This window comes from Cheilinus undulatus, linkage group 1 (genome assembly GCF_018320785.1).
Source record: "Cheilinus undulatus linkage group 1, ASM1832078v1, whole genome shotgun sequence".
In the NCBI taxonomy this organism is placed as follows: domain Eukaryota; kingdom Metazoa; phylum Chordata; class Actinopteri; order Labriformes; family Labridae; genus Cheilinus; species Cheilinus undulatus.
Window position 1 is genome coordinate 32,458,139 of NC_054865.1, and position 27,170 is coordinate 32,485,308.

Consider the following 27,170-nt stretch of genomic DNA (forward strand, 5'->3'; position numbering starts at 1 on the left):
CAAAATGGGCTTTATTTAGTTAACATGTACAGGAACATCACTGACATTAATTTTCCACCCGTTACATATGTCGACTGTACAGATGCAACAGAAAATCAAAAATTCCTATCCTCCGTTCTGAGACTTCTCTCACAGAGAACAAGGCTCCAGTCAGTGACAAGCTTCAGCAGTGCAGAAAAATGTTCACCCACACAGGGAGGTCCCCCGTCAGGATCCCAGGGACAGTGGAAACCACCTCAGAGTAAAATGGGACGTGTAATCTGAAACCACATTTATAAAACCCTCAAAAGTTTGTTTGGATCCACAACTTAATCCACAGTTAAATTGTGATGCAGGAACAGGATATATAACGCTGATGCCATCTTGTGCAATTTGTTCTATTATCCGATTTTCTGATATATATAAAAAATGACAAATATTCCTCAATCCATGACATGATCTTTACGCTTTAAGTAATCTTTGAATTTGATGTTTAATCAAGGATATATATAAATATGTATATATATATTTTTTCTCCTTTATATATGTGTGGTTACCCAAGGTCCCAAGCATTGTGCCTTACTCATCACCTGCCCCTTAACTCTACATTGTTAAACATGTCACCACTAACATTCAGTAGTTGCTGTGAAAGCATAAACTACAATAATTCACTTCATTATACAGTGAAAGAGGACAAGCAGTACCCATAGTCAGTATCAACCCTGATTCCTTCTCTCAAAAAGGGACGACACAAGAGTTTGTAATATGATTAGAATATAATAAATAATAATATTGATCACAAATGGTTTATCTGGTGCGTGGCTAGAAACATCGCATGTCACATCTTCATGGAAGGCAGCGAGAGTCAATACTTGCCATGATGGGCAGAGAGAAAAAGGCTTTGTAAACATAAAATATAATTTAGTCATCATCACAATTCTTACAAAAACACTGCATGTGAAACTCTTAACATCATACTGTCCTTTTGAAAGAAAACAGGCAGACTTTTCCAGTATTCACCTCATTGACCCTTTGAATGCATGGAGTGCTCCACCAACCAGCTCTACAACAGGAGCCATTGTACAAGTCTCCCTTCATGCATTTATCTGGCATCTATCCTGCATTAGCAATGCAGAGCGTTCTTTACAGCTACAGAAGAGAAGCACATTTGTATTCTGTAACACAAAACTCTGATGTCTCCCAACCTACAAATTAGCACTCCCTGTGACTTCCAATGGGAGGAAAAAAAAGAGCAAAACCTAAATGTTTCCTGATAGGTCCACTTGGGGATAGAGCAAAAAGTGCAGCATTGGCCGAGCAAGTATGCGGTAAAATGTGAGACTTTTACAATGGCTACATCTGTTTCTGCAAAACATGTACTCAATAGACATTTACACAGCGTGATGGGAAATATGCAAACCAGTTCACAAAGAGCAGAATACTCTGGTCTTGATGCAAATGCACAGTAGGTTGACATCTATACTGTTGATGTAACTACCTGGCGAATTCTATGCTACTAAGAGATTTTACACAAGTTTCTTTTAACAATACACACATATTGGATGAGGATTTGTGCACTCCTTTACTTCCTTAATGTGGCGTTATGGAAAGCTCCTGTCTTTTACAGTGATTAAGAATAGCATGACTCCTCTTTTCTTAAGGTAAATGAGGTGGCCAAGGTCCTCCTACTAGCTTGTCTTGTTTTTGTTGAACATGTTTTGTTGACCGTGGCGATGCGAGTATACCCTCCCTCCAATCTTCTCCCCCATCTCTTCCTGAACAGGGAGTGAACCTTCATAAGGCCTACCTTTGCTTCATCAGCCAACACCGATGCTCAGCTGTGAGACACAGGGAAGCTACATAGGACTATACATGAAAAACACAACACTTTAACTGATGCACAGTGCAAATAGGCTCCCCCCACCTCTCGTCCATCTCTCCAACCTTCAGAGAAGAGCAGGCGTAGAGGAGAGCTGGAGTAAAGAGGGTTAAACTCCACACAGCACCCCTGCTGGCAGGCAGCCTTTCTTCTTTTAGTTTATTTTTCATTTTTGGTCTTTCTGGGAATCTCCTGCCCTGGGAGAAGGGGAGGTGGCAGGGCTGAGGGACAGGAGTGGCAGGGTAAGGGGCTGGGGAGAGGAGGATTCTACTTGTACAGGCTCATGGTTGGGCTCTGGTACATGCACATGTAGGCGTCGCACAGCAGGCGTCGGGCCTGGCCCTGGATGCTCTTAGGATCCAGGGCATGCAGCTCCTCTGGGGTCATTTTCAGGTAGGCCTCCACCTCCGGACAGGGAGACACCTGGGGGATGTTGAAACCGTTCTGCCCTCCTGTAAAGACACATTAGCAATCATTAAAGCTTCATTTGTACCAAAAAGGTAAGACAAGGGAAGGCAGAAGTTAGTTCCAGGTTGGTTCAATATTACAGAACAAGATAAGTCATCAAAAATCTTGGAATAACAAGAAATACCAAAAGATCTAGTATTTAAAACATTATTAGGTGGTTTAGGATTACATTAAAATAAATTTGATCCAATATACTATAAACAGAAGTATGACAAGTTAGTAAGAGAGTAATATGAGTACAAAGCTTTACAATGGACTTATTTTAATTAATTTACAATAATATATAATATATAATACAGCCACATAACATACTATACAACCAACTTTGTTAAGACTTATAATTTCATACTTTAGACAGTGTGCCCAAAGTTACCCAAAGCAGATATGACTGTCTTTCAATTGTCATTTTTGCTTAGTTTTTTAATAAGTAGACCTACAAAAATAATCACAAACTGCAGTGATGACTGACTAAATTTATGTACTATTTCAAGTGAAATTCAAAATACTTTTTCCAGTACATTTAGTCTCTTTTTGTGAATTTTTGCTGTTTTGTGTGCAAGAAAAAAATATATTCCAAATTAACCAAAACTTCACCCTTGAAACAAAAAATAATCCTGAAATAATCCATGCATAACCCAAATTCAAATTTTAAAATAGGCAAGGCTGGTGCCAAAGAAGTATTTGAGGTTTAATATCATAAAGGTAATATTTACATTGTATCTCTGGTTCACAATATAAAAGACAATCTATTTAGAAAATTCCTGATCATTTTGATTAGAATCACTGATAAGTGAATATACTCTCTTCTGAGACCATCTGAGGCACTTAAAAGATTTTTTCAGCAGTGTCATAAAAACAACTTTTCTGCACTAAACCAGCTTCCCTTCAAGGATCAGATGATGTATCATCACACAGCATCAAAAGGCCATGTCTCCTACCATCTCTGTCTGCCATACTGTCGAAGAAGAGCCAGGCGGAATCTGCACTGCCGTACTTGACAAAGGCCACGTAGTGACTGGTTTCGATGCACAGCACAGCAAACAGCTCCATCCTCTGGCGGGGGAAACTGCCCTGCCGCCCCGTCCCTTCTTGTAGCTCCTTGGGGACAGACAGTTTGCCATGCCGATGAGTTTTTCTCCTCGGGTGGAGATGAACCTGGATCAGTAGAAGCAGGCACACACCGACTGTTTGATTGCAATGGCTTTTAGAGTTCAAATGACATAAATTCTACACATTTTAAACAACATATTTAATAAAAGATCACGAAAAATTTAGTGTTAAAAATAAAAATGTTAATCCTGCATGCCAGACGATGGTTTACAAAATAAATTGAACAATGTCAGTAAATTTACAGCGCACTGGCAGATGAAATGAATGGACCATGTGTAATATTCTTTTTACAAGCCACCCATCTGCATCATAACTACTGCACTGAAGCAGTTTGATTCCTTTGGATTTGGCGCCACCAACTGGACAGTCCTGGCCCTGATTTTGCAGCTCAGGTCTTGTTGAGTGGTGTCACAATAATGCCATCTGTTGTTTACCTGTGTATTGCACTTTTCACAGAACTGTTTGATCTTGCCGGCTGTAATATCCCCGTCCTCATAACAGTCTCGACACTCATAGAGAGCCAGGCCTCCACAGATTCGACATTCCCTAGGAGCTGGGTAATAACAACACAAAGCTTTATCCTGGCTGACAAACAACATAAAGTTTAGTTCTTTAAAAACTTCAAAAGCAGATTTGAAAGCAAGAATATTCATTCATCTCAGTGACGATTCGATACCAGTTTTTAAAAAACTTCCACATTGATCTGAATCAATTCTGATCAACAAGAAAACATCACACTACCAACACAAAAAAATCTCAGCCTCGACTCACTGTCTTCAAGAAGGTCTGTGATGTCTAACTCTAGAGAGGGGAAAATCTTGTTGAACATTTTGAAGTCCTTGCCAAAGCGGGGCATCTGGATGATAAGGCAGGAGGGAGCCTGGAGAGAGGGGTGCAAGAAAAAGAGAAAAAAGTTATGACAACAAAGCAACATGACATATCAGGGAAGCTCAAAAAGCACAGGAAAGACCTGAGGCAAAGGCTACAAAGAAAGTCGAAAGAAGACAAGGCCACTATCATATTACAGACAATAACAAACCAGAACAGTTGTGATTGTTTATCTGATAATTAAAGAAAACAAAATGAGATTTAAAATAAATATATTAATTATATACAATAGTTTCTTGTTACATGAGACTGTACTTTGAGTTGACATCTGTTGTTTGAAGGTAAGGCTAAGCCTGATCCGGAAAATGTATACCATATTTTTTGTCATTATGGGGTGGGTACAGATGGGGGCTGGATGGAAAGGACGAACAAAAGATGGAAAAGTTTATTATCTCAAAAAATTAAAATTCAGTCATTCAGATGCAAAGTGCTGTACCTCAGACCTCTATAGTTCAGTTCCTCTTAGATCTGTTGCCAACTATTGTTTATTTAAAAGGACACACTTCCAATGGACACAGATGGCCAAAGATCCAAAGCAGCATGTCTCCATGACTGTAATATAACTTTAAAATAGCATAAAGTTCCACATGCTGCATTATAATTCTGACTCAGTGTATGATTGTATATGCTATTTTATTCTTTTTTTAATTTTTAACATTGGAGGTATACAAATTATCATAACTTACAAATAAGATGTGAAGATTTTTTAAGGGGTATTTGCACAGGTCAACATCTTAATTCTGGGTAGTACTGTACATTACTGCTGACCCTATGTCAGTTTTGTTTAATGCTTATGTTTGTGTATTTTTAATGGCTTCCCCATTCCCTTTCCATGAGGCGTCCTCTCTGTCACTGTGCTGTTTTGACCAGAAAATGTCACCTCATGGTATCAATTAAGGCTGAATAATCTGTACTCTATGAAGGTCACACCTGTGTAGTCAGTGAGTTTTTGCGATTCGCTGTAACAAATGAGGCAACAACATTACTTATCTTAAAAATTACAAAAATAATGTTGAAACTAAATGAAACCCACCTCTGCAAATTTGAGGTCGCTGTTGATGAAGGACCACTCTAGGAGCTGCTGGATGGTAGGAACTCCAACCTTGTCCTTCTTGTCCATGAAGATCTGGTAAAAGTAACAGTCCTGGACCTTCTGTCCTGCTGACCTGATAGATATTAAATCTTTATAAACAATGCTTTGTATTTCTATTACAAAAAACTTTTCAGGAAAACGTGTTGTGCAAAGACTGCCTTATGTGGTAACACAATTATTTATAATTTAAAAATGCATTTGCTGTTAGGCAGAAACCTTGCATCTCCATATTTCATTAGTTTCTTTTTTTCTCATAAATCAGTCCAATTGGTCACCCTCTACATCTGTCAGTAGGTGTTGCAAATTTTAAACCAATGAAAAGTATCAAAGAGTTTATCCTAAACCCTGCAACTCCTTTGGATTGGAGGCACCTCAAAAACCTAAACACCTTTGTCCATATTTGCTCTAAACCTTGAAACTGCATTGTCACAAAATTTTGCAAAAATCTTACTAATATAATGACCCATATTCAGAAAGGCTCAAATAAGAGGTACACATATCAATGGTTGCCACAGTTACCAACAGAGAAGTGAGCATTGTAATACAGAATCTAACTACGACTTGTTACCAATATTTCAAATTTTACACACTGCTATTTAAAGGAGATTGATCAACAGGAAGGTTAACTTGATAAAACATTTTCTGAACATCTGTGCCAGTCTCTGTTGAACTGACTTACTGACACTGCTAGGTCTCAGTGATTAAAATAGTTGTTGTTTCTCACTAAAGAATTACAATGGGAAAACTACTGCAAAATCCTTAAATAAAAAGAACAGCACACAAATTATTGAATTCTAGCTCTAAGAAACAAAAATTCTGCATCTGATTAGAAAACAAAAATCCCTAAATATGACTAAAGGGGAAATTTTCATGTGACCAGAAAAGCCCCTTACAGTTAACCACATTGACCACACCGCCGACATCCAGTGTAATCACTATTGCAGAAGTGAAACTTAATGTCTGTGTCAATGTATATGCTGCAGCTTTAGATAAGGTCTGATATTATCTGTGGTTTTGCAGGCATGTGAATTTGCAGTGGTTTGAACTTCATTTCCAGTCTGCAATCAAAGTTATGCATATCACAGCCTGATGTCATACTCCTGGTTTGTAAATGTGAAGTGATAGCTGTAACTATGTCAGCCACATGTGCTCGGAAAAAGAACAACTACAAAATCACAAGAAATCAAAGCTTTGTTTATATCACTATGTCTTGTCAAAAGTGTTAAGCCTTTTGTCCAAAGACAATTTGGTCTTACCTTAGCTTGAGTAAAGGGTCCACCCTCAGTATGTGATGGAAAAGGATATTTAGGAACTCCTCAGGATCTGCATGACACAAGAGCTTACATGAGATATGAGGTAATGTTCGAATACTATGACCAAAACAGGCACTATAAAGACACAGGAGTTCAGAGTAGTGCACCAAAACTCGACACTTAAAGAGAAATTCCAACGGACAAAAGCTAAAAAAAAAATGTTATATACAAAGTAATGACCTATTGGTCTCATTCTCCTACCTTTTTCTTCAGAGGTAAATCCAGAGGCAGCTTCTACTTTCTCCAGTATTCTCCTTAACTTCATTACTTTAGTGGCACAAACATACCCATGTCTAAAGGACAGAGAATAAAGACGGTTACAACCTCTACTAGTGAAATATGTATCTAATTTTGTATTCAGGGTTAGAGTACCAACTATATCGGTCTGATGTTTATTAATATGCCTTCCATTTCCAAACTTATGGGAGAAACTTAAACATACTTGATGGATAAGGTTTTAGATTTCTGTACAGAAGTCAGATTCTAAAAAGGTGATGGGATCATATGATCAAAACAAAAAATGCGAATCAGAGCAAAATCCCTGCAGAAGACTGCGTGTGCCGGCTTACATGCGTAAGGGGTTGACTATCTCTGTACGTAACAGCTCTTGGGTCTCTCTGTAGTACTCCACATCAGTCTTAGAGCGTGGTCTCAGCAGAACTGTGTCCAGTACTGAGCTGAAGGAGAAGAGACTGCAGAGCAGAACAAACAACAATAGGGATACAATCAATATCCTAAAGAGAAGTTACAGAAGGTGATGACCAGTGCTTTCTGGGGGATATTGATTTTTGAAGATATTAATAATACAATCAAATGTAAGGTGAAATAATGGATATAATGCATTTTTTTGTTATTTATGTTTAGTTAGATTCTTTTTAAAAATCATTGTATGAGAAGCTCTCAGCCTAATTCTTCTGTAGAATATTGTTGTTATTTATTTTAATTGCTGTAATTTTTGATTGGTCATATTAAATGCCAAAATTCAAAGCTCCAAACTGGAAGGACTACATTCTCTCTTGTTTTTTTTTTATTTTTGAAGTAAAGTAGTTTGGGTCAATCACTTTTTAATGGTCTTTTGGCAGAGTTGGCAGAAACAGCAGATCCAGTATCCACCAGCCTGCTCACAGCAGGAATCCACGCTGCCAGTGGGCAAAGTCAAAACGGTTTACTAACAAGCTTCTGCCTCTGGGCAAACACAGCCCTGCTGGCTGTGGAGGCAGCGTACAGCCAATCAATACGACTGAAGTCCAGAGAGTTAATATAAAATGGCATAAACTGCCAATGTTAAGTATTTACGGTTAGCACAAAAGAGCACTGACCAGAAGAGGGTGGAATCCAAGTAGCAGGAGTTATAATGACCCTGGATGCCTTTCTTTTTCCCCACCATGACATCCAGACCATCGTTCTCTGTGCGGGGAGGTGTGTTTTCATGTACCACCTCACTAAGATAACCCCCAAAAGCTGCAAAAACACAAATGGAAAAATAATCAGTATAAACACAATAGTGTTCATGGACTCTTAAATATACATTGCTTAACAAATTTATTAGACCACCCTAACCCTAACCAAAGTAAACTTTATGCCACAGCTGCCCTAAATTAACAGCATTGGTAATTACCAAAATCATTTTTTATGTTTCTGCAGTGGTTAATACACCAGTCTATAGAAGCTCTTTAACCCTAATGATATTTTTAATGCTAAAATATAATTATTATTGTTATCCATGAATTTTCAAATTTACTGATTTACAAAAAAACTGAAAAAATAGTAAAGCACATTATCATTTCCTGATTAATATGTCAAATTATAGTTATTCACTTGCATTCCTGAACAGAAAAATGAGTTTTAGTGCTCGAATGTTATGCTTGATTAATTTCTGACTTCTCAGAGAAGCCCAGTGAGCTGGCTCAAATTTGAATTAAAGCACTTCATGATGCTGGATGGTCTTTGAGACAAATATGACAGACAGGTGGTGTAATAAATCTGTTAAGCACTGTATCTTTTTTTCTTTAGACTCACCAATAGAGTTGCATCGTTCGATGGGGTTTGATGAGTGATGCAGGGATGGAAAGCGGGAGTCGGGCCGGCAGCACTTTAGCTTTACAAACAGAGCTTTTTTGGGGGGGCAGGAGAAGTAGCGAGTACCTTTAAAGGTGCCATCAGTACAACCAGGGCACTCTTCCTCCTGAGAGAGAGTCAAAACATCTCACAATGAATGCCATGTACTGCACGTTTGAAGCATGAACTGTCAATTATTTTGATCTGTTCCAAATGCCTTAAGTTGTACTCAACTCCTCCTTCTCACAAATAGCATAAATAGCTCTCTGATTATCTGTCTGACCCATTAACAACAGGCCTCATTCACCAATTATTCTTAAAAGGAAATTTGTTCTTAAAACCCACTTACACAGTTTTTAAGAAGACTCTGACACTCACCAACATTTTCTTATCCGTGATTTGTTCTTTGCTCAGAAAAAAGGAGACTTGAGAGCACTCTCAGGCACATTTAAGTGCTGATATGACAAGACAAAGTTTTTCATATTCAAATGTGCTTGATTAAGGAAGACACAATAACCTAAAGAAAATGATATTTCAATGTTTAATTAGCTTAATACTTGTACAGAAATAGATACCATGTACAAATACAAGGTAAGTTCTGATCAAATTTGACTTTTATCATGTTCTGTTTGATGTTAACAACAAATTGTTAAATCATGGCTATGACTTAGCACTTCATGAGGCATTTTTTAAAACAATATAAAACCTACATTGAAACACAGATATTCAAATGTTTTTAAAAGATGTTCCATCATTTGACAGCATCAGCTTTGAGAATCATTGTAGATTTCCATCTAATCATTTTCATTTTTAAAAAAAATGAGCAATAGGGAGGGTTTTTCTTTTGTTTTGGTTATTTCCACATCTGATAAAACTGTTTTTAACCTGATCTGGTTCTTTCCTGATTACAGCATTATGTACAGTTCCTGATGAGAGCGCTGTCTGAACTACAGACATATTTAAGTGTATATTTAGTATTCATTACTGACACAACTTAGTTTCATATAATTAAACTGACCTGTTTGGATTAAGTTTCAAGCAGCACTACTTCCCCTTAAATTTTAAGTATTTTTAACTCAATTTCCGGTGTGTAGTCATTTGACTATTCTGATTTGGTTTCTCTTAAGATGTTGCTCTACCTCTCCTCTTATTACCTTATATGGGCACAAAAGGGGCACAAGCGCAATCTAGATGCCCCAACAAGTAAAAGATAAAAAAAACACATCATTCTCACGTTTGGTCTTAAAAGAACAATCTGACATTTTCTGTACTCATGCATTTCCTTTTTTATGGTCGAAGTGACTTCCTTGAGACTCATCTTCACATTGAGATAGACAGGGAACCAGAAGAGAAACCAGTGTCAAAAATAATACAGCAGACAACCGTCTTAAACACTATTTTTGTTATTCAAATAAAGTTTTGGTACAGATAGTACAACTGAAACTGTGTGTTTTTCTTGAGCTACAGGAGTGCTGGGGAGTGGATTATGATACAGTTTGACAAAGCCAGACTCACTGACCCAGCTTATCCCAGTCTCTGCTAGTATTACCTTACCAAGTGCTGTCTGTAACTTTATACTTCATGACTTTAAAATAACAACTTTTTTGGTGTAGGCAAATGAAGAGGTAAAGAAAGTGTCACGTAACTTCTCAGTTAACTTTTTCTTTTCTTTTATCTTCAATAGAATGTTCTGCTTGAACATCTTTATTATATCTTTTTTATGTTATACAGATATGACAAAGTCAAATGTGTATTTTAAAAATGTTGTGATTTATGTAATGAACCATTTTAATCCTCTCTCCAAAATGTGATGGCTTGAAGGAACTATGATGCTTAATTATGTTTTTAACATTTAAAACACTTTTTTAAACAGACACCAGGAGGACTAGTTTTGTTTTTTCAGCCAGTGACCCCTAAAATAACAGTGCCAGAGACCGGGGATCCACATGGGGACTGGGGATTTACATGTTAATGCTGACAGCCCGAGTTTCTACACCAATGTTTAGATAAAAGAAATCCCAAATACTAAGTATCCTTTCTACATTGTTTGTTAAAGGGGGATGTATCAAAGAATTCACAGGTAAAGTTTCTTAATGTGTCATGACAGTTGAGTTAACCCTTAGGGATTGTTTTAATATCAGTCACATTCAAGCTGCTTAGCGCAAAAACTGCTCTTTTCATACGGTAGCTATGAAAAATATTTTACATTAATGATTTATTCTTTCATTGAGCTATTTTTTTCACCTACAACTGGCCTAATTATTCTTTTCTTTAAAGATTTTAACTCTTTGAAGGCCAGAGACCAGGGATCCCCGCTGTCCCTGGAGATGGTTAAAGCATAAGAAGTTACATAAGGAGTTATGTATGCATTACTTTCATTTAAGCACAAATCTCACTTAATAGTTATGTTTTAATTTAAACTGAAATCATTTTAAGGATAAATTTTACAATAATTGATAAAATATACCACTTCTAATTACTTTAAATTTCACTCTTTTTATTTTTGAATAACATCCTGCAGCCCCCTGTTAGTGTCAACCACCCAGGGGTACTGACCGCCACATTTGGAACCACTGCTTTAGAGAACTGCTGATGGGGATACTAACAAACAAATCTCCTGTATCAGCCACAAAAGCCAACAAGGACTTTAGGGAAGATCAGTTAGCTCTTTGTAGTTATTGATTAAGTTATTTATCCATTTTCACATAAGATTCCCCAACAACGTCAAAAACCAAGTTAATGTGAAATTTCTTCACAGTAGCTTTAAGCTGGAGAGATGCAACCTAAGAGTGAATCATCAAAACAAGCTTGTGTTGACGATGGGATTTTGGCCAATGTAGATATCAAATAATCAGAATCAGTGATAAAACCAGCTGTTCCATGGAGAATCATGTAACAGAATACGCTTTTAAAAACAACAATATCCATGATAAAGAAGATTCACTGATGCCTTAGTATCTCAAAATGTAACCTCCTATTGTACACTGCCGTGTTTCCTTACCAGCTCCAGCCCTGCCAAAGGCTCCAGCAGACCAGGAGGCAGACCCACCCAGCGGATGACACCACACAGAGGAGGGTTCTCCTTCACCTCTACCAGAGAGCCCACCTCAAGCCCAGGCTGTCCACGGGGAGGCGTGGGTGGCTGTGGTGAGGGAGGGGCAACAGGTGACGGGGGCTCTGGCTGCTCTCCCATCACCGACTGGACAGACAGGGAGAGAGGCCCATGACTCATGCTGTCTATGGGCCCGGGCTTCCTGTTCAGGCTGAAGGGCAGAGAGTGGAACTTGTTGTCACTGGACAACGAGGACGAGGGTGGGGCTCTGGAGGGCGGGGAGGATTGGTTAAAGTCAGGGGGCGTGTCAGTAAGGGACTTGGCAGGGTCCTCCCCAACTGCATGAGAGAAGTCAGAAAACAAAACTTAAGATAAGACCCATTTTTACAGTCAAAGTGCATCACATTACATAGGCTGTCTATTATCACAGAGATATTCTGTAGGTTTTCAAAGAGTCATTTAGCACCAAGCTGAAATTTTGTGTTTCACTTTCCCTTTAGTCTACTGAAGTGTGAGAACTTTCACCCCTGTAAGCCAGAAAAAAGCAACACTTTGGGTGTTCTTGATGCCCTTTTAATTAATATCACCTGAAGAAAGAAAGGAACCTGCACACTGGCTAGGAAGAAGTGCCGTTTACCCATTAGCTGAAGAAATATATGGACATGACAGGCAAAAGGCATTCCCTAGTTCACCATGCTGAGACATGCTGAGTCTTCAATTTTTAATGGACAGTCTATTTAAGACTAAAAGGAAAGTATTTTTATTGACCTGTAATACTTCTATTCTTCTTTTTTGTTGTTTTTTGCACCCATCAGCAAGTTAGATATGTGAAAACGCCACCATCAGTATTCAAGTTTTTGGATAAGTGTTTAAAATGATCACATTTGAGAAATAATGTCACATGTGCAGATTCTTTCTCCATTTCCTGGTGTTTTGTGATACATATGTCCCACGATGCTTTTAATCTCAAACACCTTAACTTTGAGCAAAAAATTTAAATCCACTATTTTCCGTGATTTCACACCAGTACTCATAGATAACAGAAAAAAGTAGGTTTCCACGAGGGCTGTCAGACGACCAATTTTTCATCATTATAATTGCTGGATTTAAATTTAGAATTTAAATTATTTGTAGTTTTCATCACATGTTTAAAATTATTAATTATTAATTATTATGTATTTCAAAACATTTCAATGTAAAGCCATTTCTGTCAGCATGCTAATTTTTTGAATAAAATGAAATCAAATAAAGTATTATATGATGCTGACTTTTGATTAGTTATTTACGGTTAATTTACATTTAAATAAATGCTGCACTGCTATACCAGGGTGGTCTGAAGGCATGACTTAGAGGTAGGAGCCACCTTCAAAGTGCTTATTCTGTGAAATACACAGTTTAAAACAGCTATGCATTCAGATATATGCAAGATACATATATGCATGTACAAAATGACTGGTTCTTGTGACTGAATTTATATTTCCAGACGTTCAAGCTTGGTTCCTTTTTTATTGTAAATGACCCAGTTAAGGTTAACAATTAAAATAAAAGATTTTCCCAACCAACTGAACTGTGCTATGCTTTTACTTTTTTAAAAAATATTTCCTGTCTTATGCTCTGATCACTTTACTGCCTGTTCAAATTAAGACCGCTTTAATTTTGAAACAAAATAAGAAACCTGTATGTAACAACCTTAGCTTAAGCATGTAAATATGTAATTTCAGACCTTAATCATCTGGATTCACATGTAAATGCTAACAGCCCTAGTTTCTACACAAATGTTTAGATAAAAGAAATCCCAATCCAAATAGTGAGTATCCTTTTTACATTTTTTATTCAAGGGGAATGCCACTTATAGAAGAATTCACAGGTAAAGTTTCTTAATGTGTCATGACAGTTGAGTTAACCCTTAGGGAATGTTTTAATATCAGTCACATTCAAGCTGCTCAGCGCAAAAACTGCTCTTTCATACGGTAGCTATAAAAACTATTTCACATTAAAAATTTATTCTTTCATTGAGCTATTTTTTTCACCTACAACTGGCCTACTTATTGATATAATATATTCTCTTCTTAAAAGATTTTAACCCTTTGAAGGCCATTTTTTGTCATGATGCCACCATATTTTTTTCAATAAAAAACAGAAAAATAAATTATTTTAACTATACTGCACGCAAATTATTTTTTTCTGTGTGTTGAATTAGTACAGCTTGGGATATGTCAATAATAAGCAGCAACATTGACTTTCATGTGTTATTATTTTTTGTATGTTTTTCATGCCAAATGTGGCCAAATGACACCTCCTGTGGAGGGTAGTCAAAATAACCAATTCCAAGGCAAAATCCCAGATTGACACACAGATATAATAAAAAGCACTTATTATACTTTAATAGAGTGATCAAAAACTGCAGTTTGAATGAGCTTCAATGGTGCATCTTTTGCACTTAACAGCTTGAGTGTAAATCTTGCTTGTAAACAGTGTATTTTTGACTTACTGTTGGAGCTGAGGTGGAAATAACAAGACCAAATATAAATACACAATCTTGCCAAAATTTATGCCATTTACATGAGCACAGCCAAAATGATCAAAAATGAAAAACAAAAAGTGCCTAAAATGCTCACCACCTCCCCCAAAGGTTAATACATACAGCTTTGCTACAGCTAACCATTTTGTGACTTTAACAGATTGTGTCAAATCAAAATAACTTTTCGGATTTCTATAAAAGTCTTGTTAGCAGAAAAGCTTGCACTACATTGCTTTTACTAATCAGGTGAAAAAAGATGCAACACACCAACCTCACAACAGTATTCATTTGTTGTATTTTTAATTGGCATATGACTATAAGATCTAATTTTAATCCTGACAGACTTTTGTTCTGAATCCTGGGAGTTGTAGCATCATACATTCTGGCAACTGTGAGTTCTTAAATAAGTAGCACTCCCTCTTGAACTTCTCCTTTTCTAGGAGAACCATAGCCGATGAATTTGTGACAGAAACCAAAGCACCAAAACCAAAAATAGAAATTACCCACAAAGTGTAAAGTGACCCTGAGGAGGATGAAAATGATTACATTCACAGGATGAATACACAGTTGTAAATGAGGCTATCAGCCAGTAAAGAGTGACCTCTTTTAACTTCTGCATTAACAATACCACTATAACAGTAAATACTTCTGAATATCATTGAAGTATCATTGCAGTCAAGGAAACACTCAGTTTCAACTTGGCATCATTCCCCTGACCTCGTTTATTTAATAAGTAGTAAATTTCACAGCTCGACTGTGTTGATAAGTGCCATTATACCAAGGTGCATTGTCTTATTCATGTTTTCAGTCTTTTTAATTTTGTTGCTGTCTTCAGATTTCGAATAAAAGTCTTAGTTGCAAATTACTCATGAAAAAGAACATTAATGTTTCTGCACATATGATCATAAAACTAAAAATGCATTAATTCTAATAAAGCACAGAATGGTGAGTTTAGCATGTTACTCTTCACAACTGACATGTATTGGTGATGACATGTGCATGTAATTTCCCGTAAATTAAAATTACTAATAAGGACGTTGTATCCCAAAAAGAAAAATATAAAACAATCACCCTATGTGATTGAACCAGTGGTGACATGAGAAAATAAGGCTTTTACTAAAGCTTTGACCTGCAAATTAAAATGTGATATTTATCTGTTTACTGCATGTGCAGCCATAAACTCCAGGTAAGATGATATTTGCAGCACTGAGCAATACTAAAAGCCTTACAGTAAAACCAATTACTCCATGCAGGTGGAATTTCACAATAAAATGTTGATGAAGGACGAGACTAGTGAAGACCTCTTTACAGCAAGCTACTGCAACAAACCACTGACCTTTGAGCTACATTTTTACTTGATGCAATCAAAATCTTAAAACCACTGATTGTGTCATCCTCCTAATGCAGAAGGAGAAAGGCTTTTTGTGCTAGAACTACTGCACAACTACTACATGAACATACAGTGAATATATTAATACAGAACCTCAGTTTTTCCCACTTGCTAAAAATAGAAAAAAAATACGTTTCGTAGCATGTTTTTTCTGTTTTTGTTAAAGCTTCTTTCAATTATGAAGGCACAATGTCAGAATTGTTGGAAACAGACTCACTGAATTCTTTATAAGCCTTACTGTTAAATATATGCTGTGGATTCAGATGCAGTGGATTCTTTCATTTTTCTCATGTCGCAGCCTGATATTACAGTTGAGTTTTCAAGATCTTTGCAAATTTGTTGAAAATAAACAACTGAAATATCACATACATAAGTTTTCAGACTATTTGCAAAATCACTTGAAATTTTGTTTATGTACTTTCCATTTCTCTCAAACTTTGCTGTGATGTTTCAACACCTTGATTGGAGTATACCTGTGGTAAATTAAACTGATTGGACATGATTTGGAAAGGCACACACCTCTCTATAAAGGGCCTCACAGCTGACCATGTATATCAGAGCAAAAACCAAGCCATGAGTTCAAAGGATCCTGTCACTGAGCTCAGAGACAGGATTGCTGCAGAGCACAGATCTGAGGAAGACTACAAAAAAATCTGCTGCGCTGAAAGTTCACAAGAGCCCAGTGACCTCCAATGGAAGAGGTTTAGCACAAAAAGGACTCTTCCAAGAGCTGGTTGTCTGGCCAAATAGAGCAACTGGGGAGAAGGACTTTAGTATGAGAGGTGACCAGGAACCCAGTGGTCACGCTGACTGAGCTTCAGAGATCCTGTGTGAAGACGGGACAAAGTTCCAGAAGGAAAACATCACTGCAGCCCTCCACCAACATGGGCTTTATGGGGGAAAGGCAAGACAGAAGCCTCTCCTTAGTGCAAAACACATCAAAGCCTGCTTCGAGTTCGCAAAACACCCCATGTTAAAGCCACAGTTGGACTCCAATCAAGGTGTAAAAATATCTCAGCAAAATTTGAGAGAAATGGGATGAACCTGAGCTAAATTTAAGTGTTTTTGCAAAAGGTCTGAATACTTACAATTCGACACTTCAGGGTTTTATTTTTTATACATTTGCTAAAATCTCTAAAATTCTGTTTTCACTTTGTTATTAGATTACAGAAAGTAAAGCTGAATTTCTACTTCTTGAGCATCAGGCTGCAACATAATAAAATTGAGAAAAAGTGATGGGTGTCTGAATACTTTCAAAATGCACTGTACATATACTGTATATATTCAAAAGAAAACGGTCTACTACTACAAATGTATGCATGAAACTACCAGTAATAGACTTCCATCCAAAGCAGCCTCTGTTGTTTGGCAAGATTTTTTTTTGTATCATACACCAAGAGAACAACTACAAAACACACAACTATACACCACTGTTTTTCCACATGTCTATAATGCCCAGTTACACTACGAAACATAAAAAAGTCTTTGAAAGGGTTGAGTCAATAAATAAACTTAACCTCCAGGAAACTATTTCTGTTCAAGGATAAGTTGTGTTGGTGGTATTTCTTATATTAGCCAGCGAGGTGAAGACAGCAGACTGCCACAGCACCAAGGCTGTGTTTGGTTTTGTTGAAATAATATAATAAAGCTCAACGGCAAAATACTTCTCTAATCAATGCAGTAGATTTTTCACAACAGTGGGACAAACTCTGAGATATTGTGCCTCATAATTAAACTATTAATAGATCACAAAAACAATAACACAATTATGAAGTAATTAGTTTTGCACTTACAGAAAACCACAAGGAACTTTGCTTATTGGAATTTTGACTGTCAAGATAATGAGAAACTGCATATCATTGAAAACATATTTTTAAGCATACTATAACTGAGCAGAACATGACTGTCACAGGTGGGAGAAAAAGGTTCTATAATTTTATTGATTTAACTTGGTGAAACTACTTAATGATACTTCCAGAGGAGACTTGAACTCACAGTACCAGAGTTGCACAGAGTTGACCAAGGGGAAATAGAACCCCTGATCCTGCCAGTGTTAGTACATTAAAACTAACAAGCCTTATAAATTATTCCTTAGATAAACAGATTAGTGTGTAGCTTGTTGTAGACAGTAGCTTGCCGATAAGATGGTTGACACCCCATAAGTACCCAAGTTTTACCTTCATCAATGTACCATGTGCTTTTGGATTTGGACTGGGCTGGGGGATCAACAGAGCTGCCATTTAAAGTATAGTAAAATTCAGACTTGCTTCTACTGCCACACTGATGGCCTAGTCCTGGAAATAACAAAGTACATAAAAAAGGAAGGAAAAAAAGACAGATAAGAAAAATGCATATTTGTGCATGTGTATTTGTGTGTCTGAAGATATGTTTTTTAACCCCTTGTATCAGCAGCATACCATATAAGGACAAAGGGGGAACAAACTCATTAAAAAAGCTCTATCAATCAGAAAGAGTGTGGGTTCCCTCACTGAAAGATACAACACAAAGAATTCAAACAGCTGCAACAGGAAATTTTTACATTTTGTCAGAAATTTAAGTTAGCATGCCCATTAATATTATCTTTGAAAAGGGGCTTTCCACCTTGAGCATTTTCTTCCTGAATTTCACTGCCAAAATCATTAAACGTTTGACCTGCGCTGGCTTATTCAGGAGCTCTCTAAAACAAAGTAAATGCTTGTTTCAGGAAATGACCCAGCAGGAACTAGGGAATGGTCAAATCAGAATTTGTAAAACCAGAATCACTGCCAGACAGTTCAGATGGAAGGCCCCTTTAAGAGTTATCCTCACACCCTTCTGTGGAGCATCGGTTAGGTTTTGTATCGTGGCAGCAATGCAGTACCTTTGCTCTTTGGTTTGCTTTGGCCAGAGGACGTCTTGTCACTGCTGGTGCCTCTGGGGGCAAAACTGTGCTTTTGCAGCCTTTGGTCCTGCATCGAAAGTTCTGCACAGCCCAGAAATACATCCACATTAGAGGTGCAACACCCCTATTAGCTTTTATTAAACTACCAAGCACTAAATGTCTTTCACAGCCTACTTGTGATGTATGGTAATATGAATTATATTATTGTGCAACAATATAACTTAAGTAATTAGGGGACTGATTTCAATGCTAAGACAATTACAGTATTCAACTTTCCCCCAACTTTAAGCCAATCACAACACACTGAGAAGATTTTAGGTTTAAGCACTGAATTTAACAGCAAGTTACTCTTTCACTATGCACACAGGCTGACAATTACTAGGGAGTATTTTAGACAGCTTATGCTACAAGCATTAAAATTATTAACTGATGAAAAACTCATTTTGTTTTGGACTACATGGAGAAGCTCTACTTAGTTACAACTTCATGTAGCACATCTACAGAGAACAAAAAGGATATTTGTTTAAAACAGAAATGACAAAATCTGCAAAATTAAGATAATCCCAATGTTCCACATTTTCCAGATGCAATAATGAATAGTGGTGGCAGAGGCACACGTAAACAAATCAATATGCCAATGTGGAGAACAAAGAGCTTGAGTATGTCACTTGACTTTCAAAAACAAGTGAGCCATTGACACAAAAGACTCTCTGTTCCCCGTGGCAAGCTATACACAAACTCTGGATGCTCAGAAGGAACTCAGAGCTGCTCTGAGAGGTACAGCTGAATGTTTTCAGCAAACATAAATATAGTTGACTCACCTGGCATTACGTCACAGATGGGGACGAGTCGGGTGTGCTCCAAACTGGCAAAATTACACAGCAACTTCCCATCAAACACACCATCCCAGTCCCCGATAGGATTGTCCTGAAAGAGTTTGATACATGAGAACCTTATGACCATTCCAGGTGTTCCTCATTTCTTTGAAAAAGACCAAGCTGCTGTTTTCTTTTCCTACTGTCTCCTTGAAGATTGTCTTATTGCCCAGTCTAAAATTGATGTTAAAGCCTGATCCTCTGTACTGTTGAGCCTCTTCCGAATCCCAACTCCTCATCTCATCTTCTTCGGATAAACAGCAGATCTTCCATTTCAAATCCTTCCACCTGAAAGCTCTACACTGTGCGCAAGACAACCACACAGTTCTCCTTCCCTAGTTTGAATTCTGGATTTATGCCTCAGCAGGATAATCTGAGATAAGTGTGAAGCCACTGCCACTAGCTAGAGAAGGCAGGGCGAGGCTGGACGCAGAGTGAGGCAGAGCAGTGGGCTCCCCTCAGCTGCCTGCTGGCCCCTTGCCACGCTGTTGGGTCATACAGCACTAAGTCTTTACCTCACTCCCCGCGTGACTGCCTTGCCTTTGTGTGGGTGGCTCAGATGCACTGAGTGGGTGCTGCTGCTGCTGTTGGTGCCGCTGCTTACGATCAGCAGTCAAATGCCTCACTAGTGTGTTCAATCTCTCTATGACTACAATACAACTCCCGCCTGACAACAGTAGCCATAGATACCAGCAGCTATCATGATTCCAGGCAACAAGACATCTTCCCTCACATACAGAAGGGGGAAAGAGAAACAAAAACAAATGTCAGTCATGACAGCAACCTGAGACAATAACTCTGGTAATGTGACATAAAAACTGATACGTTTCGCACGGTGGTGCCCTCTACAGAAGCGGAGCTTTCTCATGCACCATTCATCTAACTTCATTATAAGAGGCTACATCTCACAACAACGGCATCTCCAGTTAAAAAAACACTCGTCTTTCATCTGATCTGTTCTCCAAAGCCTTGAAACTTTAACACCAAGCATGATAACATTTTTCGTCTTCTTTTACGCTGTCTAAATTTTTAAAAGATGCATCAACATCCATGTTTCTGTTTAGTGACTTTTTTATGCGATGAAACAGCCGATCAACACTGAACTGGCTAAATCTCCCCTTTGTGGTCTACTCACTTGACACTCAACAGAACTGTAGGAGTAGGAGTAAAAAGTTTTCTTCCAAGCTTCTCACCCTTCAATCAGCTTCATGGTATCTGTGATCATCTGTTCTGTGCTTTATACATGTAGCTGAATATTTGTTTCTATTATTATAGTTATCTATCTCTGTTGTTGAATAACAGCTGCAGGGACTACCTAGCAAGGTACAGAGACTCCAGGAAGTTACAGATCCCTGCCATGATAAAATCCTCCACACAAACAATTCGTTATTTTTACACTCCAGGTTGTGTCCGGATAAAACAAACAAGATACAACAGATTAGCTAGTGAGCTTTACGGATGCTTGTGATACTTTTAGACTGAGCCCTGCGGGCTGTTTCTCTGTTTCCAGTCTTTATGCTAAGTTAGCTGTTATAGTTAACATAGACACATGGTGAGGGTATCTATGTCTCATCTTATCTTTTGGCAGGAAAGCATGTTCTGAAAATGTTGGGCAAGGCATACAGTTGGAGAAAAAGATGACTCAGATTTTTAAACTGACTGAGAGCAACAGAGGGGTCCAAAATTTTGACCAATTGTATGAAAAATTCTTAATATGCATACATTTTATAGCTTGTTGTTTATTTTTTTCCATTGACGGATTAACAGTCAAGTCTGTATGATATGACTGAGGGGGATAAAACCCTTGAAGACATCACTTTGAGATCTTATGAAACATTAAAATCTGCAAATCCTCCCATTTATGAAACTGCAAACAAAGAATGCTGCATTATTGATTATTCATTTTCTTTCAAATGAATTAGAAATAACCAAATCATTCAGAACTGCAGATGTCAGATATCAAGGATACGTACCATAGTTTGAATTACAGGTGGGCTAAGGGGAGCTCAGCTCCCCTGTAAAGGGCACGAGCTCCCTTGAAAGCCTCAAATGAGACGTTAAGGGGGAGCTCTAAAAGTTTTAAACATGTATGTTATTATTTTAGTCTATGTACATTAATTTTCCTGATATATAAAGCCAATAGTATAGTGGTCATTCATCCATGGCAGCACTGCTTTGAAATAAGGCACATAGGTACCTGAGGTACCTGTGGTGCATGTGACTTGGAACACCATAGTGCACATCTGAATTCCGGGCCCCCAGAAGCCACTGTATAATTCAAACACTTCAAACACACTATTTAGACCTTACCATGTCGACACCCACATAGTAGCCCAGGCTCTCATTCCCTGGAAGCAGATCACAAAAAATGATGGTGCCTCTCTCCGGACCGTCTCTAGTCTGTACCAGCACCCTGGAGTTGATTTCCAGAGGAGGGTAGTCTTGGTCATCTTCCACCAAATTAACATGGTCCACCTCCAGCTCGCCGAGGGCTTCATCATCATCATCCTCCCAGAGCTCAAGTTTGTCCAGGGCCACGAACACACCACACTCATCCTCACAGCGGAAAAGCTGGCGGCCCTGGTAGGAACCCTCTGTGAAGCCCTGACCTCGACCCTCCTCCTGGGAGAAAGAAGGAGAGAGAAGATGAATAAATGAGAGTAGAGAGGGAGGCAGAAAAGGGGTGGGAGGGATGAGCAACTCATTGTCATAACAAGTAGGGCAGGTAGTGAGGCTGCTTACTCAGCATTCCTCAGAGAAGGGAAGTGAACATCATAGAGCTGTGAGAGGATCTGATCGATTACTGCAGCAGATATTTGACTTGACTTGCTGCAATGATAAATACATTCAAATATCAAAGGACAGATATTGTATGCTCTTGCAAATCTGACTGTTAATGTTGTTTAATGCAAACTTTAAGTAGAAAAATTGCTAAATTACTACTACATATTTCTGCCATTTATTAGAAGAGGGAACACAGACATCTCTATTAGATCATGGACAAACATCAGACTGAATGCCTGAGCGCCTTCAACCCACTCAAGAAGACAACAGCTGTACTCAGTAGAATAAAATCATTGTTCTGCAATAAGCAGCCCATTATCATTAAGTAGTTATGGCACTGTACACAAAGTACAGAATAAATGGAATGGCACAAATAATAAGAGTCATTGTTAAGATGAAATGAACAGCTAACACAGAAGTTAGATCAATTTAAGAGTCTTTAAATAAACTTCAAAAACATGCTTGATTTTGAAAATTTCAAAAAAAAAAGGCAGAAACAGACTGTTAAATAAATAAAAATGAGTGGAAATTACCCATCATTTTACAGCCAAACAGACAAGAATAGAAATGCAGGGCTAACAAGTTAAGATAAATGTGGTAAACTAGGTTAAACTCACTCCATTCTCATGACAATTCAGAGAATCAGTTGTCTTCTCTTCCAGCTTTAAACAACAGTCAAGGAAGTAGCTCAATAATGGACTTCAAAAACTTTTATAGGGGTTTATTTTTGGTTCCACTCTTGCTTTGAGTTGGTTTTTAGAACTTTCAGCTGTCAACATTTTTTGTACCGAGAGAATCAGGATGATTGGTATCTTTTTTTCATCATACACTAGAGTAGAAATACTTCCTTGCATTGCTATTAGCATAAGAGCTTTCACCTAAGGCAAAGGCTAGAATAATTTGTAGAACTTCTTTCCCCAGCTGATTCTGATGGAAAATTGTGCATTTTTACTTCTGAACTAACAAATCAGTTCAAGTTATAAATTAGGACACTTGGCTCAAGTATCATTACGTGTTCAGAAATGCTCTCCAAAACCAGTTCATGACATCCTCTTTTGTTTTTATATGAAATGAAAGCAACCTGCATGTGCCAAGTAGGACAAGGTGTTTCCTCTTGAAATCTAGTTTACATTGACTGCTGCAAGAAGTGACAATCACACAAAACAACCAGGTAAGCCTCTGCTAAAAAAAACAAAACAAAAAAAAAAGCACACAAGTTCTCACCAGTAGCTCTACTCCAAACCAGATTCCAGAGAGGGCTCTGTCAGGGAGCAGTGACCCTTTGAAGCGGACCACACCAGGTAAAGGTTCATCTCCTGAGCGCAGCTGGACGCGCACCTTAGATCCACAATCAATATCACGGACCCGCTCTAGCCTTGACTTGTTACATAACAGGGCATACCGCTCCTCACAGTTAGTGATGGGAAACAGTAGCTCAGCCAACTTCTCATCCAGTTCAAGGACATCCCGCTCATCCAGGCTCAGAACCACGTTAGTCTGGTCCAGGATGCGGAGACTCTTCTTGCCTTTGCATGGAGGGAGTGTTCGTCCCAGGCTATTGCGTTCCTGGCATGCCTGACCAAGACTGCCACGGGGGATCCTCAGAGTCTTCTGGGGAGGCTTCTCCACTGTACACTCCTTTATGACCATATAGAAGCGCCAGTCGTCCCTGAAGCCCCCACTGGGCTTCTCCTGGCTCCACAAAACAGAGCTCATGGCTGCATGCTAGGCGGACGGTCCAACATCAAGGCAAGCTTGACCTCTGGTCTGCTGAAACATAAACATATGGCCGCCATTCAAATATATTCAAAAGCAACAATTGACATATACTTTAGTTATGTGTTAAGAGTTACACCATTCTTTAAAAAATGAAAAAGTCACAACATAGCCATCTTTAACTCAAAGAATGTAATATTTGGGTTGTTAAATAGTCAAAGTTTACTGTTGTTTAAGAAACAAACTGTTCCCACAGGTTGAACCTAAATAAAAATCCAATCATGGAACGGGATTCATAAGGCCTAATTTGATAACAGGAATACTGTAACACTGAATACACTTTAAAATTAATCTATTTTGTCAATGCAATTGCTTATCTCACCAATAAACACAGCTGGGTGTATGTTCTGTCTAAAAGCAGACTGCACCCTAAATAATAGGAGATAATTTCATTACTTAGTTGTAAAAGGATTTAAGAGCCATACTGAAATTAGAAAGTGCATAGCATGACATAAAATTCTGTAAAACAATTTTGATTGCATTACGGTAGATTTATCTCTCTACTGAATATTTACTAAAGGTTGTGTCTGAAAAGATACAGAAAAACAGACCATATTCTGCAAAGCAACTTGAAATCATTCAGGAATGTATTTTAATTTAATTTTATAACAACTCATATCCAGCGTGTTTGTTGTTGTCTCCCAGTCTCCCTTTATTCTGCCCAGTCATCCCTGTGCAGTCCCCCTGTTTCAAGCAAGACCTCATGGGGCATTACTCTTATTTACTAATTTGAATTTTCTATAAATAGATGCGGAGTAGGCAGTTGACTTATTCTGACAACCAGGGTTAGAATCAGATACCAGACAATTGGATTTCCCCTGATGACACTTCAGATATGATGACCCCCCCCCCCCAGTACAGTCAACAGCACATTCACGCCACATCCGTCATTTGTTTCAACCACGACAGCATGACAATGGAGGCAGTAAGACAATATACATGTGGTTATTAATGATTTCGATAAAAGGTGTACCGTCTGTGTACAAACACAGTTGCGGCAATATTATGGAGGCTTTTACTTGCTAATAACAGCAGTAGTCTCAATGAGAACAGCGCTGCCCTGATGTTACGTTCATGTAGCCTGTTCTCTGTGCTAACTACCATATACATTATTACAGCTTTGTCTGCATCACTGTTGGCGACGTTATTACTCCTTTAAGCTACATTTCCCCCCGACAACCCCAACAGTAGTCTGTCATCACCGGGCAAAAACTGTCAAAGGCCCTTTAAGAGAGGGAAGTAGCTAACGTACCATCAGCTAAAATGAGCCAAATAGGCAAATACGTCCAATATCACCGTCACACACACCTTACCTTTGATATGCGCCACGTCAGTTACACACCACAGTTGACTGTCATTTTAAATATCCACCTCGAAAGGATACAGGCCCTGAATACAAGCTTAATTCCTCCTGTAATAACCTCTGATTAGCTAAAAGGCTAGCTAATGCTAGCGTCCAAACCTGCCAGTATCACGCTAAAGTTAGCTTAACGCGCTGAACGATAGCAGCAGGCTGGCAGGGGACTGCCATCCTCTTCACTGCACTGTTAGTATTTACATAAATACTTTCTCCAATGAAAATACGTGAGGAAATACAGAGTATCAGTACAATTGTGAGATATATTATTTACAGGAGACGACCTCACTGAAGTTAATGTATGACGTAATAACCCTCCGCATTTGCTATTGGTCACTCCCTGTGTTCTGAAGCGCTGATTGGCTGTTGATTGTGTTTGTAACCAAGTCCCATCCCGTGGGGCTTTCCATGAATGGCAGATATCTACGGGCAGAACACATAGTTAGGTTGAAGTGTAGCATTGAACAGATGACGGTATCACTGGTGAACTACAGGCAAGAGGGGAGTGCTAACCAAAGACAATTGACCCTTCGCTAAGCCCCTCCCCAAAACGGACACTATCCAATCCTAGGTTAGCAACCGTAACTATGCACGGAAGGCCTGACACGCTTTCACGAGACGCCATTGTACCGAAGCGGTGAGCTTACGAGGCCTCCAAATCTTTGCAGAAGGGGACGGAAAACCAAGCTGCTTTCTTGTTTTTTCATTTCGGTCACAAAACAGAAAAAACAAATGACAACATTTTAAGAAAGAGGTCCATTTATAATTTTCACTTTTTTTCTCCATTGCAGTTATTTTGTTTTCTTGTTTTCATGACACCATTGAGGAAAAGGAAATCAGATGACCTATACAACAGCCAAATAACACCCTCCAGAAAAAACAACAACAAACTATTACAACAAATAGCTGATTAGCAGTCACTTGTAGTCAGCTACCACATTAAAACTCAGCATTTGAATAAAACTGGGGTCTACCGCCTTTTTCTTCTTAAGCTGAAGAACTCAACTGCAGCTGCTTTTCACTAAATAAAATCCAACCATGGTGGTTTATGTGGAGAAGAGAAAGATAAACAACCACTGTGAATACTTCGGTGCCCTGCTCAAGTAGGAATATAGTATATTGGTTCCCAACCTGGGGTCAGGGACCCCCAAGGGGGGTGCCAGAGATCTTAGGGTTGGCGCAAGGCTTTGTCTGCCCTGAGGCTGTCAAAAATAGATTTGCAAATATTGATTGAAACCCTGATAAAGCAGTTATTAAGTAGTTTATACAAAGGCCTTTTGATAAGAAAAGCATGCATAGGCCTATTAGGTGTTTTATCAGTGAAACAATTAAGTTTAAATTATGTTTATTTTTGATGGCAGTGTGTCACTTTTTCTTCTCTCTTGGGTCCTGGGGGGTGTTTTGTTAGGTACATATGGGGGGGGGGGGCACAGAAAAATGGTTGGGAAACACTCCTCTAGTCGTTGGATCAACTGAAGAAGTTAGGCTCATGGCTGCTGCTTCATGTTAATGTGTTCAAGCTGTCTGCAGTCCTCCAGGTTTCAGCTTCATTATACCCACCACCAATGATGAACTCATAATCCATTGATACCTTCATTTTCCTGCATAGTCGTCAGTACTTTTAATGTCACCAAAGGATATTGTGCATGTCTTGGTCAGTCTTGATCTCATGAATTTTTGCTGTCATAATAAGCCATGTGTTAGCTTATGTTAGGTATGCCTAATGCTAACGTATCAACTCACACT

The 27,170-nt window shown here is 38.4% G+C and overlaps 1 protein-coding gene across 4 annotated transcripts; it reads right to left on the reverse strand.

Annotated features, from left to right (window-relative positions):
- cylda (cylindromatosis (turban tumor syndrome), a) lies at positions 1–25,714 on the reverse strand. 4 transcript variants are annotated; one of them, XM_041785483.1, is made up of 17 exons: positions 25,381–25,714; positions 23,516–24,058; positions 21,818–22,129; positions 19,454–19,559; positions 18,612–18,713; positions 17,929–18,045; positions 11,790–12,178; positions 8,750–8,915; positions 8,050–8,191; positions 7,300–7,422; positions 6,932–7,023; positions 6,674–6,740; positions 5,358–5,490; positions 4,208–4,316; positions 3,871–3,989; positions 3,265–3,481; positions 1–2,310 (listed from the first exon to the last, which is right to left on the reverse strand). In XM_041785483.1, the coding sequence occupies exons 2-17, from the start codon at positions 24,005–24,007 to the stop codon at positions 2,126–2,128; spliced, it is 2,871 nt and encodes a 956-aa protein (XP_041641417.1). In that variant the 5' UTR covers positions 24,008–24,058; positions 25,381–25,714; the 3' UTR covers positions 1–2,125. The 4 variants fall into 4 exon arrangements, with proteins under 4 accessions (XP_041641417.1, XP_041641424.1, XP_041641432.1 ...); XM_041785490.1 differs by having other exon boundaries at positions 23,516–24,061; XM_041785498.1 differs by lacking the exon at positions 17,929–18,045.
- Between the last annotated feature and the right edge of the window lie 1,456 nt (positions 25,715–27,170).

Bases quoted from the DNA above. Each gene is read 5' to 3' on its own strand.
- cylda (XM_041785483.1), bottom strand. From the start codon at position 24,007: ATGAGCTCTGTTTTGTGGAGCCAGGAGAAGCCCAGTGGGGGCTTCAGG. The intron at 18,714-19,453 runs GTGAGTCAACTA...TGGGCTGTGCAG, and splicing joins CATCTGTGACGTAATGCCAG to AACTTTCGATGCAGGACCAA. The intron at 3,482-3,870 runs GTAAACAACAGA...CTACTGATCCAG, and splicing joins GTGAAAAGTGCAATACACAG to GTTCATCTCCACCCGAGGAG.